Raw genomic sequence first — 13,903 nt, forward strand, 5'->3', positions numbered from 1 at the left:
CTTGTGAGTTTCGGGCTATATGTGGTTTCCTCAAAAGTTCCTCTATAAAAGCATAGCCAGGTAGTAAAGCGGCTGGTTACACTGAGCACCCTGATTACTGAGCACAAGGTGTCCCTTTCCTCACACGTGGGACGGTGCGGGGATGGCCCTTTATTGAAACACCTGTGAACTCATCCCTTTTTGGCAAGCAAGTTATCCTCGCTTCGAGGAACCGCCTATGAATGACAGACCCCCGGCGCCAAGAATCCTCAGCTAAATGATCATTCTGCAACCAACATCGGCAGGATATTCAACTGTGGAGGAAGCCCCAGACGAGCCCAGTGCCCATGTCCACACACAGCATCTCCAGCCTGGGGCAGCAACACGGTTAAAAGGGACGAGGTGAATCAGAAGTAATATATAAAATATATATCTATCAGGTCCGGCCAAGCTTGGGTCTTAAATATTTGTGGATTATTGGAGGAAGGTAATTAAGGGACGTGACCAATTCTCCCGTTTCCTTGGCCAGGAAGAATTTCAGTTTTGAAGTTTATCTTGTTTCCATCTATTGGGAGATTGCCAGAAACTTTACTAAAGTTAATGATGGCCGACGAAGCCTCCGGTTTCAGCCCAGCGGCAAACTTCCGCTCAGTCCATTATTATTGCCACATCAAATATCATTGCACAACTAAAAATGAGCCTTGAAGAGATATTCACCTCCCGCCGGGTTTTATGAGGGCATCTGATTGACATGAGTATCAGCCACTCACATTAGTGGTCCCGCCCCTCACATGGACTTGATTGGTTAGGCATTCTCCCTCAGGTCAGTGATTGGTCTCGGGCTCTGTCAGTCACAATGATGAGGAGTTCCTGATTGTCAGTAACATAGTCGCCAGTGCCGGTGTGAAAGTGTCGCCCCCTCCGTACTACAGTGTAACATTGCCCAGGACTTGCTCTCGTTCTGTGCAAGGTCAGCCCCTGGTCCGAGGGCTTCTGCTTAGCGCCGCTTCCACCTCCTTTCCAGTGTTGTTCTGATGCATTTTGATTACTCTTCCCAGTGTCTCGAAGATGTCCTCAATCAGTCTGCTGGAGGACTACGAGGCACTGCCTCATGACAATGTGGTCCTGATTGAGGTGGCCTGGGAAGTGGCGAACAAAGGTAAGGAGCTACCCAGGCAAGACTAACCTGGGTCTGTCTGTGGGACAGTCTAACAGTACCTGGGTCTGTGGGACAGTCTAACAGTACCTGGGTCTGTGGGACAGTCTAACAGTACCTGGGTCTGTGGGACAGTCTAACAGTTCCTGGGTCTATGAGACAGTCTAACAGTTCCTGGGTCTGTCTAACAGTTCCTGGGTCTGTGAGACAGTCTAACAGTACCCGGGTCTGTGAGACAGTCTAACAGTACCCGGGTCTGTGAGACAGTCTAACAGTTCCCGGGTCTGTGAGACAGTCTAACAGTTCCCTTGTCTGTGAGACAGTCTAACAGTACCCGGGTCTGTGAGACAGTCTAACAGTTCCCGGGTCTGTGAGACAGTCTAACAGTTCCTGGGTCTGATAATGAGACAGTCTAACAGTTCCCGGGTCTGTGAGACAGTCTAACAGTTCCCGGGTCTGTGAGACAGTCTAACAGTTCCCGGGTCTGTGAGACAGTCTAACAGTTCCCGGGTCTGTGAGACAGTCTAACAGTTCCCGGGTCTGTCTATGAGACAGTCTAACAGTTCCTGGGTCTGATAATGAGACAGTCGAACAGTTTGTGGGTCTGAGACAATTTAACCGTTACTGTGTCTGTCTCTTTAGTTGGAGGCATCTACACTGTGATTCAAACCAAGGCGAAGATCACAACTGATGAATGGGGCGAGAACTATGTACTGATGGGCCCGTATTTTGAGCAGAATGTCAGGACACAGGTGGAGCTGGTTGAACCTATGAACCCTGCTATCAAACGGACCATTGATTTGATGAACTCCAAAGGCTGTAAGGTACCACACTGGGAGAGGTGTGAAACTACAACTCATAGGGTTTAATCACATCAGACACTGAGACTCACAACTTCCATTCGCATTTTCAATCATAATTGCATGTTATAGAAACCACATGATCTTAATTTTCATCATTTCTATAACAGGTGGGCAGGCAACTCAAAATTAGATATTAGCCTGACCCCCGTTAGCCTGGTGCCCAGGGCACTGGCCCCCATCAGCCTGGCCAGTCTGTAGTTACCTACTTTATTCCTCTTACTCTTTTTGAACAGACTGAGACACTGTCAAACCTCCAGTTCTCTGGTACAGCATCCATTTCCAAAGGACTTTTGACAGATTATAGTCGGTGTTATGTATGCAAATCTCACCAATGTGGAACACTTGCCACCAGGGGGCACACCTGTGGGAGACCTAAGGGTCACCTGTGCACCCTGGGCAAGCAGGTATAAAAGGCAATCCACCATGCTGCTTCCTCACTTTGGCATTACATTAAAGAGACCAAGGTCACAATGATTTGAGCTTACAACACAGTCTTGCGGAGTTATTCTGAACATAACAATTGGCGACGAGTTACAGATCACGAACTTTCACGTGGTAATGGCTGCCGTTGGTATTGAGAGATTTGTTGAGGGTGATAAGAACATAAGAACATAAGAATTAGGAACAGGAGTAGGCCATCTAGCCCCTCCAGCCTGCTCCGCCATTCAATAAGATCATGGCTGATCTGGCCGTGGACTCAGCTCCACTTACCCGCCCGCTGCCCGTAACCCTTAATTCCCTTATTGGTTAAAAATCTATCTATCTGTGACTTGAATACATTCAATGAGCTAGCCTCAACTGCTTCCTTGGGCAGAGAATTCCACAGATTCACAACCCTCTTGGAGAAGAAATTCCTTCTCAACTCGGTTTTAAATTGTCTCCCCCGTATTTTGAGGCCGTGTCCCCTAGTTCTAGTCTCCCCGACCAGTGGAAACAACCTCTCTGCCTCTATCTTGTCTATCTATTTCATGATTTTAAATGTTTCTATGAGATCACCCCTCATCCTTCTGAACTCCAACGAGTAAAGACCCAGTCTACTTAATCTATCACCATAAGGTAACCCCTTCATCTCCAGAATCAGCCTAGTGAATCGTCTCTGTACCCCCTCCAAAGCCAGTATATCCTTCCTTAAGTAAGGTGACCAAAACTGCACACAGTACTCCAGGTGCGGCCTTACCAATACCCTATATAGAAACATAGAAAATAGGTACAGGAGTAGGCCATTCAGCCCTTCTAGCCTGCACCGCCATTCAATGAGTTCATGGCTGAACATGAAACTTCAGTACTCCATTCCTGCTTTCTCACCATACCCCTTGATCCCCCGAGTAGTAAGGACTTCATCTAACTCCCTTTTGAATATATTTAGTGAATTGGCCTCAACTACTTTCTGTGGTAGAGAATTCCACAGGTTCACCACTCTCTGGGTGAAGAAGTTTCTCCTCATCTCGGTCCTAAATGGCTTACCCCTTATCCTTAGACTGTGACCCCTGGTTCTGGACTTCCCCAACATTGGGAACATTCTTCCTGCATCTAACCTGTCTAAACCCTTCAGAATTTTAAACGTTTCTATGAGGTCCCCTCTCATTCATCTGAACTCCAGTGAATACAAGCCCAGTTGATCCAGTCTTTCTTGATAGGTCAGTCCCACCATCCCGGGAATCAGTCTGGTGAATCTTCGCTGCACTCCCTCAATAGCAAGAATGTCCTTCCTCAAGTTAGGAGACCAAAACTGTACACAATACTCCAGGTGTGGCCTCACCAACGCCCTGTTGCAGCAGGACCACCCTGCTTTTGTACTCCATCCCTCTCGCAATGAAGGCCAACATTCCATTCGCCTTCCTGATTACCTGCTGCACCTGCAAACTAACTTTTTGGGATTCCCGTACGGGGAGGCAGTTGCTTCAAAATGTTGATCTTTACTTCTGGTTCTTGGTAGAGATACATATTAAAAATTCCAGAGCTATATCGAACTGTAAAAATACAGGTGGAGGAGTTTGCCTCTTCCAGATTTTCCAAAAGAGTTTCATGCACAAGGACCCCCAGGTCCCTCTGCACCACAGCATGTTGTAATTTCTCCCCATTCAAATAATATTCCCTTTTACTGTTTTTTTTCCCCAAGGTGGATGACCTCACACTTTCCGACATTGTATTCCATCTGCCAAACTTTAGCCCATTCGCTTAACCTATCCAAATCTCTTTGCAGCCTTTCTGTGTCCTCTACACAACCCGCTTTCCCACTAATCTTAGTGTCATCTGCAAATTTTGTTACACTACACTCTGTCCCCTCTTCCAGGTCATCTATGTATATTGTAAACAGTTGTGGTCCCAGCACCGATCCCTGTGGCACACCACTAACCACCGATTTCCAACCCGAAAAGGACCCATTTATCCCGACTCTCTGCTTTCTGTTCGCCAGCCAATTCTCGATCCATGCTAATACATTTCCTCTGACTCTGCGTACCTCTATCTTCTGCAGTAACCTTTTGTGTGGCACCTTAACGAATGCCTTTTGAAAATCTAAATACACCACATCCATCGGTACACCTCTATCCACCATGCTCGTTATATCCTCAAAGAATTCCAGTAAATTAGTTAAACATGATTTTCCCTTCATGAATCCATGCTGCGTCTGCTTGATTGCACTATTCCTATCTAGATGTCCCGCTATTTCTTCCTTAATGATAGCAGCAAGCATTTTCCCCACTACAGATGTTAAACTAACCGGCCTATAGTTACCTGCCTTTTGTCTGCCCCCTTTTTTAAACAGAGGCGTTACATTAGCTGCTTTCCAATCCGCTGGTACCTCCCCAGAGTCCAGAGAATTTTGGTGGATTATAACGAATGCATCTGCTATAACTTCCGCCATCTCTTTTAATACCCTGGGATGCATTTCATCAGGACCAGGGGACTTGTCTACCTTGAGTCCCATTAGCCTGTCCAGCACTACCCCCCTAGTGATAGTGATTGTCTCAAGGTCCTCCCTTCCCACATTCCTGTGACCAGCAATTTTTGGCATGGTTTTTGTGTCTTCCACTGTGAAGACCGAAGCAAAATAATTGTTTAAGGTCTCAGCCATTTCCACATTTCCCATCATCTTCTAAGGGACCAACATTTACTTTCCGTTTTATATATCTGTAAAAGCTTTTACTATCTGTTTTTATGTTTTGCGCAAGTTTACCTTCATAATCTATCTTTCCTTTCTTTATTGCTTTCCTAGTCATTCTTTGCTGTTGTTTAAAATTTTCCCAATCCTCTAGTTTCCCACTAACCTTAGCCACCTTATACACATTGGTCTTTGATTTGATACTCTCCTTTATTTCCTTGGTTATCCACGGCTGGTTATCCCTTCTCTTACCGCCCTTCTTTTTCATTGGAATATATTTTTGTTGAGCACTATGAAAGAGCTCCTTAAAAGTCCTCCACTCTTCCTCAATTGTGCCACCGTTTAGTCTGTGTTCCCAGTCTACTTTAGCCAACTCTGCCCTCATCCCACTGTAGTCCCCTTTGTTTAAGCATAGTACGTTCGTTTCTGACACAACTTCCTCATCCTCAATCTGTATTACAAATTCAACCATACTGTGATCACTCATTCCGAGAGGATCTTTTACTCGGAGATCGTTTATTTTTCCTGTCTCATTACAGGACCAGATCTAAGATAGCTTGCTCCCTTGTAGGTTCTGTTATATACTGTTCTAAGAAACAATCCTGTATGCATTCTATGAATTCCTCCTCCAGGCTACCCCGTGCGATTTGAGTTGACCAATTGATATGTAGGTTAAAATCCCCCATGACTAATGCCGTTCCTTTTTCACATGCCTCCATTATTCTCTTGAGTCTTGGCCACCCTGCAACCATGTTTCTGTAATGGCCACCAAATCATACTCATTTGTAATAATTTGTGCCGTCAACTCATTTACTTTATTTCGAATGCTGTGTGCATTTAGGTAGAGTGTTTTAATCCTAGTTTTTAAGCCATGATTTTTAGTTTTGACCCCTCCTGCAGCCCCTTTATATTCAGTGGCCCTTTTTGTTTTTTGCCTTGGGTTTCTCTGCCCTCCACTTTTACTCATCTCCTTTCTGTCTTTTGCTTTTGTCTCCTTTTTGTTTCCCTCTGTCTCCCTGCATTGGTTCCCATCCCCCTGCCATATTAGTTTAACTCCTCCCCAACAGCACTCGTTAACACTCCCCCAAGGACATTGGTTCCGGTCCTGCCCAGGTGCAGACCGCCCGGTTTGTACTGGTCCCACCTCCCCCAGAACCGGTTCCAATGCCCCAGGAATTTGAATCCCTCCCTGCTGCACCACTGTACCACTGATGATTGGAAAGCCTTCGCTGAGCGCCTCAACCAGCACTTCATGGCCAATGAGCTGGACACGGCTGAGACGGCGATCAAGCACAGAGCGATTCTCCTCACCATATGTGGGTCTTCGATATATAGCCTCGTCAAAAATCTGCTGGCACCGGTCAAGCCAATGGACAAGACTTACACAGGGCTGTGTACGCTGGTTCGGGAACACCTCAAGCCGAAGGAGAGCATCCTAATGGCCAGGTATCGCTTTTACACGCACCATCGCTCCGAGGGCCAGCACATGGCGAGCTTTGTCGCCGACCTAAGACGCCTTGCGGGACAGTGCGAATTTGCCGGATCTTTGGGGGAAATATTGCGGGACTTTTTCGTGCTTGGAATCGGCCACAAGGTCATTCTTCGCAAACTGCTGTCTGCCGAATCCCTAGATCTGAGCAAGGCCATCACAATAGCCCAGGCTTTCATATCCACGAGCGACAACACGAAACAGATATCTTCACAGCATCGAAGCTCACCGGCAAGTACTGTGCATAAAATAAAGCCTTCAGCAGGAGGAACTGTACATGGCAGGGCCTACACGACCGCAGAGGCCAGGCCTAGGGTGACTCAGAGGCCGCTGTGGGGTGTGAATGCTTATCCATTAACATCATGTTGGCGCTGCGGGGACAGTCATAGAGCCCATCAATGTCGATTCAAGCACTATGCATGCAAGGGCTGTGGAACAATGGGGCACCTTCGCCTCCATAGAAACATAAAATTCTGATGGGACTGGACAGTTAGATGCAGGAAGAATGTTCTCGATGTTGGGGAAGTCCAGAACCAGGGAACACAGTCTAAGGATAAGGGGTAAGCCATTTAGGACTGAGATGAGGAGAAACTTCTTCACTCAGAGAGTTGGTAACCTGTGGAATTCTCCACCGCAGAGAGTTGTTGATGCCAGTTCATTGGATATATTCAAGACGGAGTTAGATTATGGCCCTTATGGCTAAAAGGATCAAGGAGTATGGAGATTAAGCAGGAAAGGAGTACTGAGGTGAATGATCAGCCATGATCTTATTGAATGATGGTGCAGGCTTGAAGGGCCGAATGGCCTACTCCTGCACCTATTTTCTATGTTTCTATGAATGTGCAAAGAACCTCTGACTCACCATGTGGCAGAGTCAGCAGAGGACGACCGATCCAGTGCGGATCACGTTGAACAAGCAGGAGAGGCTACTCAACCTAAGGATGAAGAGGAAATGTATGGGGTACACACCTTCACCATCAAAAGCCCTCCGATAATGTTAAGTTTAACTATTAACGGCATTCTAGTCTCCATGGAATTGGACACGGGCAAATCAATCAATCATGAGCCCGAAGGCTTTTGAGAAACTGTGGGGCAACAAGGCACAGAGGCCAAAACTGAGCCCGATTCACACAACGCTGTGCACTTACACCAAAGAGCTCATACCTGTTATCGGCAGTGTGGCAGTGAAAGGATCGTACGATGGAATGGTGCATGATCTACCACTATGGATTGTACCAGGCGATGGCCCAATGCTGTTCGGCAGAAGCTGGCTAGGAAAGATCCGATGGAACTGGGACGACATCAAAGCACTGTCTTCGGTGGATGACTTCTCATGCGCCCACCGCTAAACAAATTCCCGGCGTTATTTGAGCCAGGCATCGGCAACTTCACAGGCGCCAAGGTGCAGATCCATCTTGTTCCTGGGGCACGGCCCGTTCATCACAAGGCCCGAGCAGTCCTATATATGATGCGAGAGAAAGTCGAGATAGAGCTGGACAGACTTCAACGAGAGGGAATCATATCGCCAGTCGAGTTCAACGAGTGGGCCAGTCCAATCGTGCCGGTGCTAAAGAGCGATGAGACGGTCAGAATCTGCGGGGACTACAAGGTAACGATCAACCGAGTCTCGTTACAGGACCTATTCACAATGCTAGCAAGGGGAAAGTCGTTCACCAAGCCAGATCTAACTTCTGCTCCATGACAGGAGCTGGCTGAACTGTCAAAGAAATTGACGTGCATTAACATGCACAAAGGACTGTTCGTGTACCACAGGTGCCCCTTTGGGATTCGCTCTGCTGCGGCCATCTTCCAGAGGAACATGGAGAGTCTGCTGAAATCGGTTCCATGCACCGTGGTGTTCCAAGATGACAACTTGATCACTGGTTGCAACATCACCGAACACTTGCACAATTTGGAAGAGGTTCTAAAGCGACTGGACAGAGTGGGACTCAGGCTGAAACGCTCCAAGTGTGTTTTCCTGGTGCCAGAGGTCGAATTTCTGGGGAGAAAGATTGCGGCAGACGGCATCAGACCCACGGACTCCAAGACAGATGCCATTAAGAATGCATCCAGACCACAGAATGTGATGGAGCTGTGTTCATTCCTGGGACTCCAACTATTTTGGTAACTTTCTACTGGGATTGAGCACTTTGCTGGAACCCTTGCATTTATTGCTACGCAAGGGTGATGACTGGGTTTGGGGTAAATCTCAAGAGATAGCCTTCCCGGGGAAATGTAAGATGAAATTAAGCCGTTCCACCGACGTAAGGATGAATTGTCCATCCAATCGGATTGTCTCCTATGGGGGAATCGCGTGGTTTTGCCAAAAAAAGGCAGGGAAACGTTTATACACGACCTACACAGTATCCACCCAGGCTTAGTCATGATGAAGGCTATCGCCAGGTCGCACGTTTGGTGGCCTGGCATTGACTACAAATTGGAGTCATGCATACACCAATGCAACACTTGCTCACAGTTGAGCAATGCACCCAGGGAGGCCCCACTGAGCCTGTGGTCATGGCCCTCCAAACCATGGTCCAGGGTCCACGTAGATTTTGCTGGCCCTTTTCTAGGAAAGATGTTTCTAGTAGCAGTGGACACTTACTCTAAATGGATTGAATGTATAATAATGTCATCATGTACGTCCACTGCCAGCATTGAAAGCCTCAGGGCCATGTTCACCACCCATGGTTTGCCCGACGTCCTTGTTAGTGACAATGCCACCAGCTCGGAATTCAACAAGTTCATGACCCGCAATGGCATTAAGCATGTCCGGTCTGCCCCATTTAAACCCGCATCCAATGGTCAAACGAAATGGGCAGTCCAAACCATCAAGCAAAGCTTGAAACGCGTAATGGACGGCTCCTTGCAGACCCGGTTATCTCGGGTCCTGCTCAGTTACTGGACGCGCTCCCACTCGCTCACCGGGGTTCCCCCTGCAGAATTGTTAATGAAGAGAGCACTCAAAACCAGGCTCTCCTTCATCCACCTGGATCTCAATGATCATGTGGAAACCCGGCGTCACTGGCATAACGCGTACCACGATCGCACGGCTGTATCGCGTGACATTGAGGTTAATGATCCTGTGTTTGTTCTCAATTACGGTCATGGTCCCAAATGGATTGCTGGCACTGTTTTAGCCAAGGAGAGAAATAGAGTGTTTGTTGTTAAACTGTTGAATGGACAAACGTGCAGAAAGCACTTGGATCAGACCAACCTGCGATTCACTGACAACCAAGAATAGTTTGAAGAAGACTTTACCATCTATGATCCACCAACACATACCCAACCAGCAATTGACCTCGCGGTCAACCTCGAGGGTGAACCTATCATGCCCGACAGTCTGATTAGACCAGCCGCGCTGCCGTACAGCAATGATCCGACCAACACACCCAGGCCAGGACTTCAACTCAGGCCATTGACCCGGGAACGCAGAGCGCCAGATCGCCTCAACCTGTAAATAACTTGTACATAAGACTTGGGGGTTGGGGGGGGGGGCGGGGGTTAGTGATGTTATGTATGCAAACCTCACCAATGAGTAAGACTTGCCACCAGGGGGCACACCTATGGGAGACCTAAGAGTCATCTGTGCACCCTGGGCAAGCAGGTATAAAAGGCAGTCTATCATGCTGCTTCCTCACTCTGGAGTTACATTAAAGAGACCAAGGTCACAATGGTTTGAGCTTACAACAAGTCTTGTGGAGTTATTCTGAACATAACAGTTGGAGCTTGCACTCTTCCCGCTCTGACGTCCCTTATTATTCTGGGATGCAGCCTGGGTCCTTTTCTACTTTGAGTTCAGTTTTTATCAGTAAAGTTACTCAGGACATTCTCTGTAACTGCCCATGGTGCTTTATCCCTCCTTGACCTCCTTAACCTCTCTGAAGCCTTTAACATGATTGACCCCACCATCCTGCATTGTCTCCCTCCATTGTCCAACTGTCCTTATATTTACATTTCTTGTGTTCCAGTGCTTTTTAATGTGTTGATCTACCTGCGAGTCCTGGTACATAAAGCCATTAACTGGCCAACAGCATTTTGGATTTTATAAATAAAGGCGTAGAGTACAAGAGTAAGGAAGTTATTTTAAATCTGTACAAAACATTGGCCAAACTACAGTTATGTTCTGTGTGCAGTTTGAGGAATCTCATTGTAGAAAGGACATTAAAACTGAGAGTGTACAGTGCAGCTTCCCGGGTTGATGTATAGCTGGCCAAAGGTGGACGCTACTGCTGGTATACAGGGCTGGAAGATGGGTTGAGATGCTGGAGGGATTTCTAAACCAGGATTAGGATGAGTACTTTGCACTTGTCTTCACCAAGGAAGAAGATGCTGCCATAGACATAGTGGAGACACTTGATAGGATAAAAATTGATCAAGAAGAGGTATTAGAAAGGCTGGCTGTACTTAAAGTAGATAAATCACCAGGAGCGGATGGGATACATCCGAAGATACTGAGGGAATTGAGGGCGTAAATCGTGGAGGTGCTGGCCACAATCTCCCAATCCTCCATAGATATGGACGGGATGGTGCTAGAAGACTGGAGAATTGCAAATGTTACACATTGTTCAAAAAAGGGTGTAAAGATAAACCCAGCAGCTACAGGCCGGTCAGTTTAACCTCGGTAATGGGGAAGCTTTTAGAAACAATAATCAGGGACAACACTAACAGTCAGCTGGACAAGTGTGGATTAATTAAGGAAAGCCAGCCCGGATTTGTTAAAGGTAAATCGTGTTTATCCAACTTGATCGAGTTTTTTGATGAGGTAACAGAGAGGGTTGATGAGGGCAATGCAGATGACGTGGTGTACATGGATTTCCAAAAAGTGTTTGATAAAGTGCCACATAATAGGCTTGCCAGCAAAGTTGAAGCCCATGGAATAAAAGGGACATGGAGAGGGAATTGTCTCAGTGACAGGAAACAGAGAGTAGGGGTGAACGGTTGTTTCTCGGACCAGAGGGAGGTATACAGTGGTGTTCCCCAGGGGTCAGTACTGGGACCACTGCTTTTCTTGATATATATTAATGACTTGAATGTGGGTGTACAGGGCACAATTTCAACATTTGCAGAGGACACAAGACTTGGAAGTGAGGAGGAGAGTGATCGACTTCAAGAGGACATAGAAAGGCTGTTGGAATGGGCGAACACGTGGCAGATGGAATTTAACGCAGAAAAGTGTGAAATTATACATTTTCGTAGAAAGAATGAGGAGACGAAATATAAACTAAAGGGTACAATCCTAAAGGGGGTGCATGAACAGAGAGATCTGGGGGTATATGTGCACAAATTGTTGAAGGTGGCAGGGCAGGTTGAGAAAGCCGTTAAAAAGGTTTACAGGATCCTCGGCTTCATAAATAGAGGCAGACACAAAAGTGTGGAAATGATGATGAACCTTTTATAAAACACGGGTTCAACTCCAACTGGAGTATTATGTCCAATTCTGGGCACCGCACTTTAGGAAGGAAGTGAAGGCCTTAAAGAGGGTGCAGAGGGAGATTTACCAGAATGGTTCCAGGGATGAGTTACGTGGATAGACTGGAGAAGCTGGGTTTGTTCTCCTTGGAGCAGAGAAGGTTGAGAGGAGATTTGATCGAGGTGTTCAACATCATGAGGGGTCTGGACAGAGTAGATAGAGAGAGACTGTTCCCATTGGTGGAAGGGTGGAGAACCAGAGGACACAGATTTAAGGCAATCGGCAGAAGGCCCAAAGGCGACACAAGAAAAACGTTTTTACGCAGCGAGTGGTTAGGATCTGGAATGCACGGCCTGAGAGGTAGGTGGAGGTAGTCTCAATCACTACTTTCAAAAGAGAGTTGGATAAGTACCCGAAGGAAAAAAAATTGCTGGGCTACGGAGAAAGGGCGGTGGAGTGGGACGGAGTAAGAATTGGCACGTGCTTTAACCATTCTATGATTCTGTTGTATTGGGTGATGGGGAGCCAGTGAAGACTGGTGAGAATAAGGGTGATAGGTGAATAGGACAGGTTGTGGGAATCAGTGTTTTGAACAGATTGGAGTTGAGTTGGCTGGTTGAGAGGGTGTTTCACAAGCCAAGCACAAAGGTAACTAAAACGTGGTTCCTGATTTCAGTAGCAGTGGGGGCTGAGGTAATAGCAGTGTTGGGAGATGTTGCTGGGGTGGAGGTTGTCTGCCTTGGTGATGGATAGAATATGGGGATTGAAACTTAGTCCAGGATCAAATAATAAACCAAGGCTCCACGCAGGCTGGTTCAACCGCTGGCCAGCCAGGGATAAGGATCAAGTCAGGGGTAAAGGTACTAGAGTTTGAATCAATTTTAAATTGGAGCACATTCTGTTCATCTACGACTTAATAGCAGACAAGAAATCTGACCTCACAGTGGTGTTCATGCAGTCTAGGCATGGAGTCCAGAACTAATTCCACTCGGTAACCAACAATAAGCCTGGCGATTGAAGGTCCTGAGGGTTGCGAGATACAATATGGCAGTAGAAAGGCCTGGATTCATCTTCAATGCATTTATTTATTTTTAATTTATTTTTTATTTCTCTAGGAAGAACTTGCATTTATAATCACGCATTTCACATCCTTGGAATGTTCAAAAGTGCTTCATAACCAATAAATTATTTTTGAAGTGCAGTCACTCTTATTTTAGCAGCTAATTTGCGCACAGCAGGGTCTGACAGTAATGAAATAAATGACCAGTTAATCTGTTTTGGTGGTGTTGGTTGAGGTCACCTGGAGAACTCCTTGCTCTTTGAAAAAGTCCCATGGAATCTTTTACATCCATCTGAGCGGGCATACGTTTATCGTCTCATCCAGACAGTGTAGCACTCCCTCAGTACTGTCCCTCAGACAGTGCGGCACTCCCTCAGTATAGTCCTTCTGACAGTGCAGCGCTCCCTCAGTCATCATCATCATAGCCTCGAAATTGAAGAAGACTTGCTTCCACTCTAAAAGTGAGTTCTCAGGTGGCTGTAGAGCTGTACACAGGAATTACAATCTCTGTCACAGGTGGGACAGACAGTGGTTGAGGAAAGGGAGGGTGGGACTGGTTTGCCGCACGCTCCTTCCGCTGTCTGCGCTTGGTTTCTGCATGCTCTCGGCGATGAGACTCGAGGTGCTCAGCGCCCTCTCAGATACTCTTCCTCCACTTAGGACGGTCTTTGGCCAGGGACTCCCAGGTACCAATGGGGATGTTGCACTTTATCAAGGAGGCTTTGAGGGTGTCCTTGAAATGTTTCCTCTGCCCACCTGGGGCTCGCCTGCTGTGCAGGAGTTCCGAGTAGAGCTCCCTCAGTACTGCCCCTCACACAATGCAGCACTCCCTCAGTACTG

General features: G+C 47.0%; 1 protein-coding gene across 5 annotated transcripts in view; it reads left to right on the top strand.

Moving 5' to 3' along the window:
- Positions 1-271: 271 nt before the first annotated feature.
- LOC139230088 (glycogen [starch] synthase, muscle-like) overlaps positions 272-13,903 on the top strand; it is a 79,243-nt gene continuing 65,611 nt past the window's right edge. For 2 of the 5 annotated variants that reach the window (XM_070861896.1, XM_070861898.1), the window contains exons 1-2: positions 866-1,138; positions 1,778-1,959. In XM_070861896.1, coding sequence (XP_070717997.1) covers positions 1,048-1,138; positions 1,778-1,959 — 273 coding nt within the window. In that variant the 5' untranslated portion in view covers positions 866-1,047. Of the gene's footprint in view, positions 382-865; positions 1,139-1,777; positions 1,960-11,293; positions 11,315-13,903 lie in introns of those variants that run through there. The other 3 variants (XM_070861897.1, XM_070861899.1, XM_070861901.1) reach the window with 3 other exon arrangements.

Source organism: Pristiophorus japonicus, chromosome 19 (assembly GCF_044704955.1).
Source record: "Pristiophorus japonicus isolate sPriJap1 chromosome 19, sPriJap1.hap1, whole genome shotgun sequence".
In the NCBI taxonomy this organism is placed as follows: domain Eukaryota; kingdom Metazoa; phylum Chordata; class Chondrichthyes; family Pristiophoridae; genus Pristiophorus; species Pristiophorus japonicus.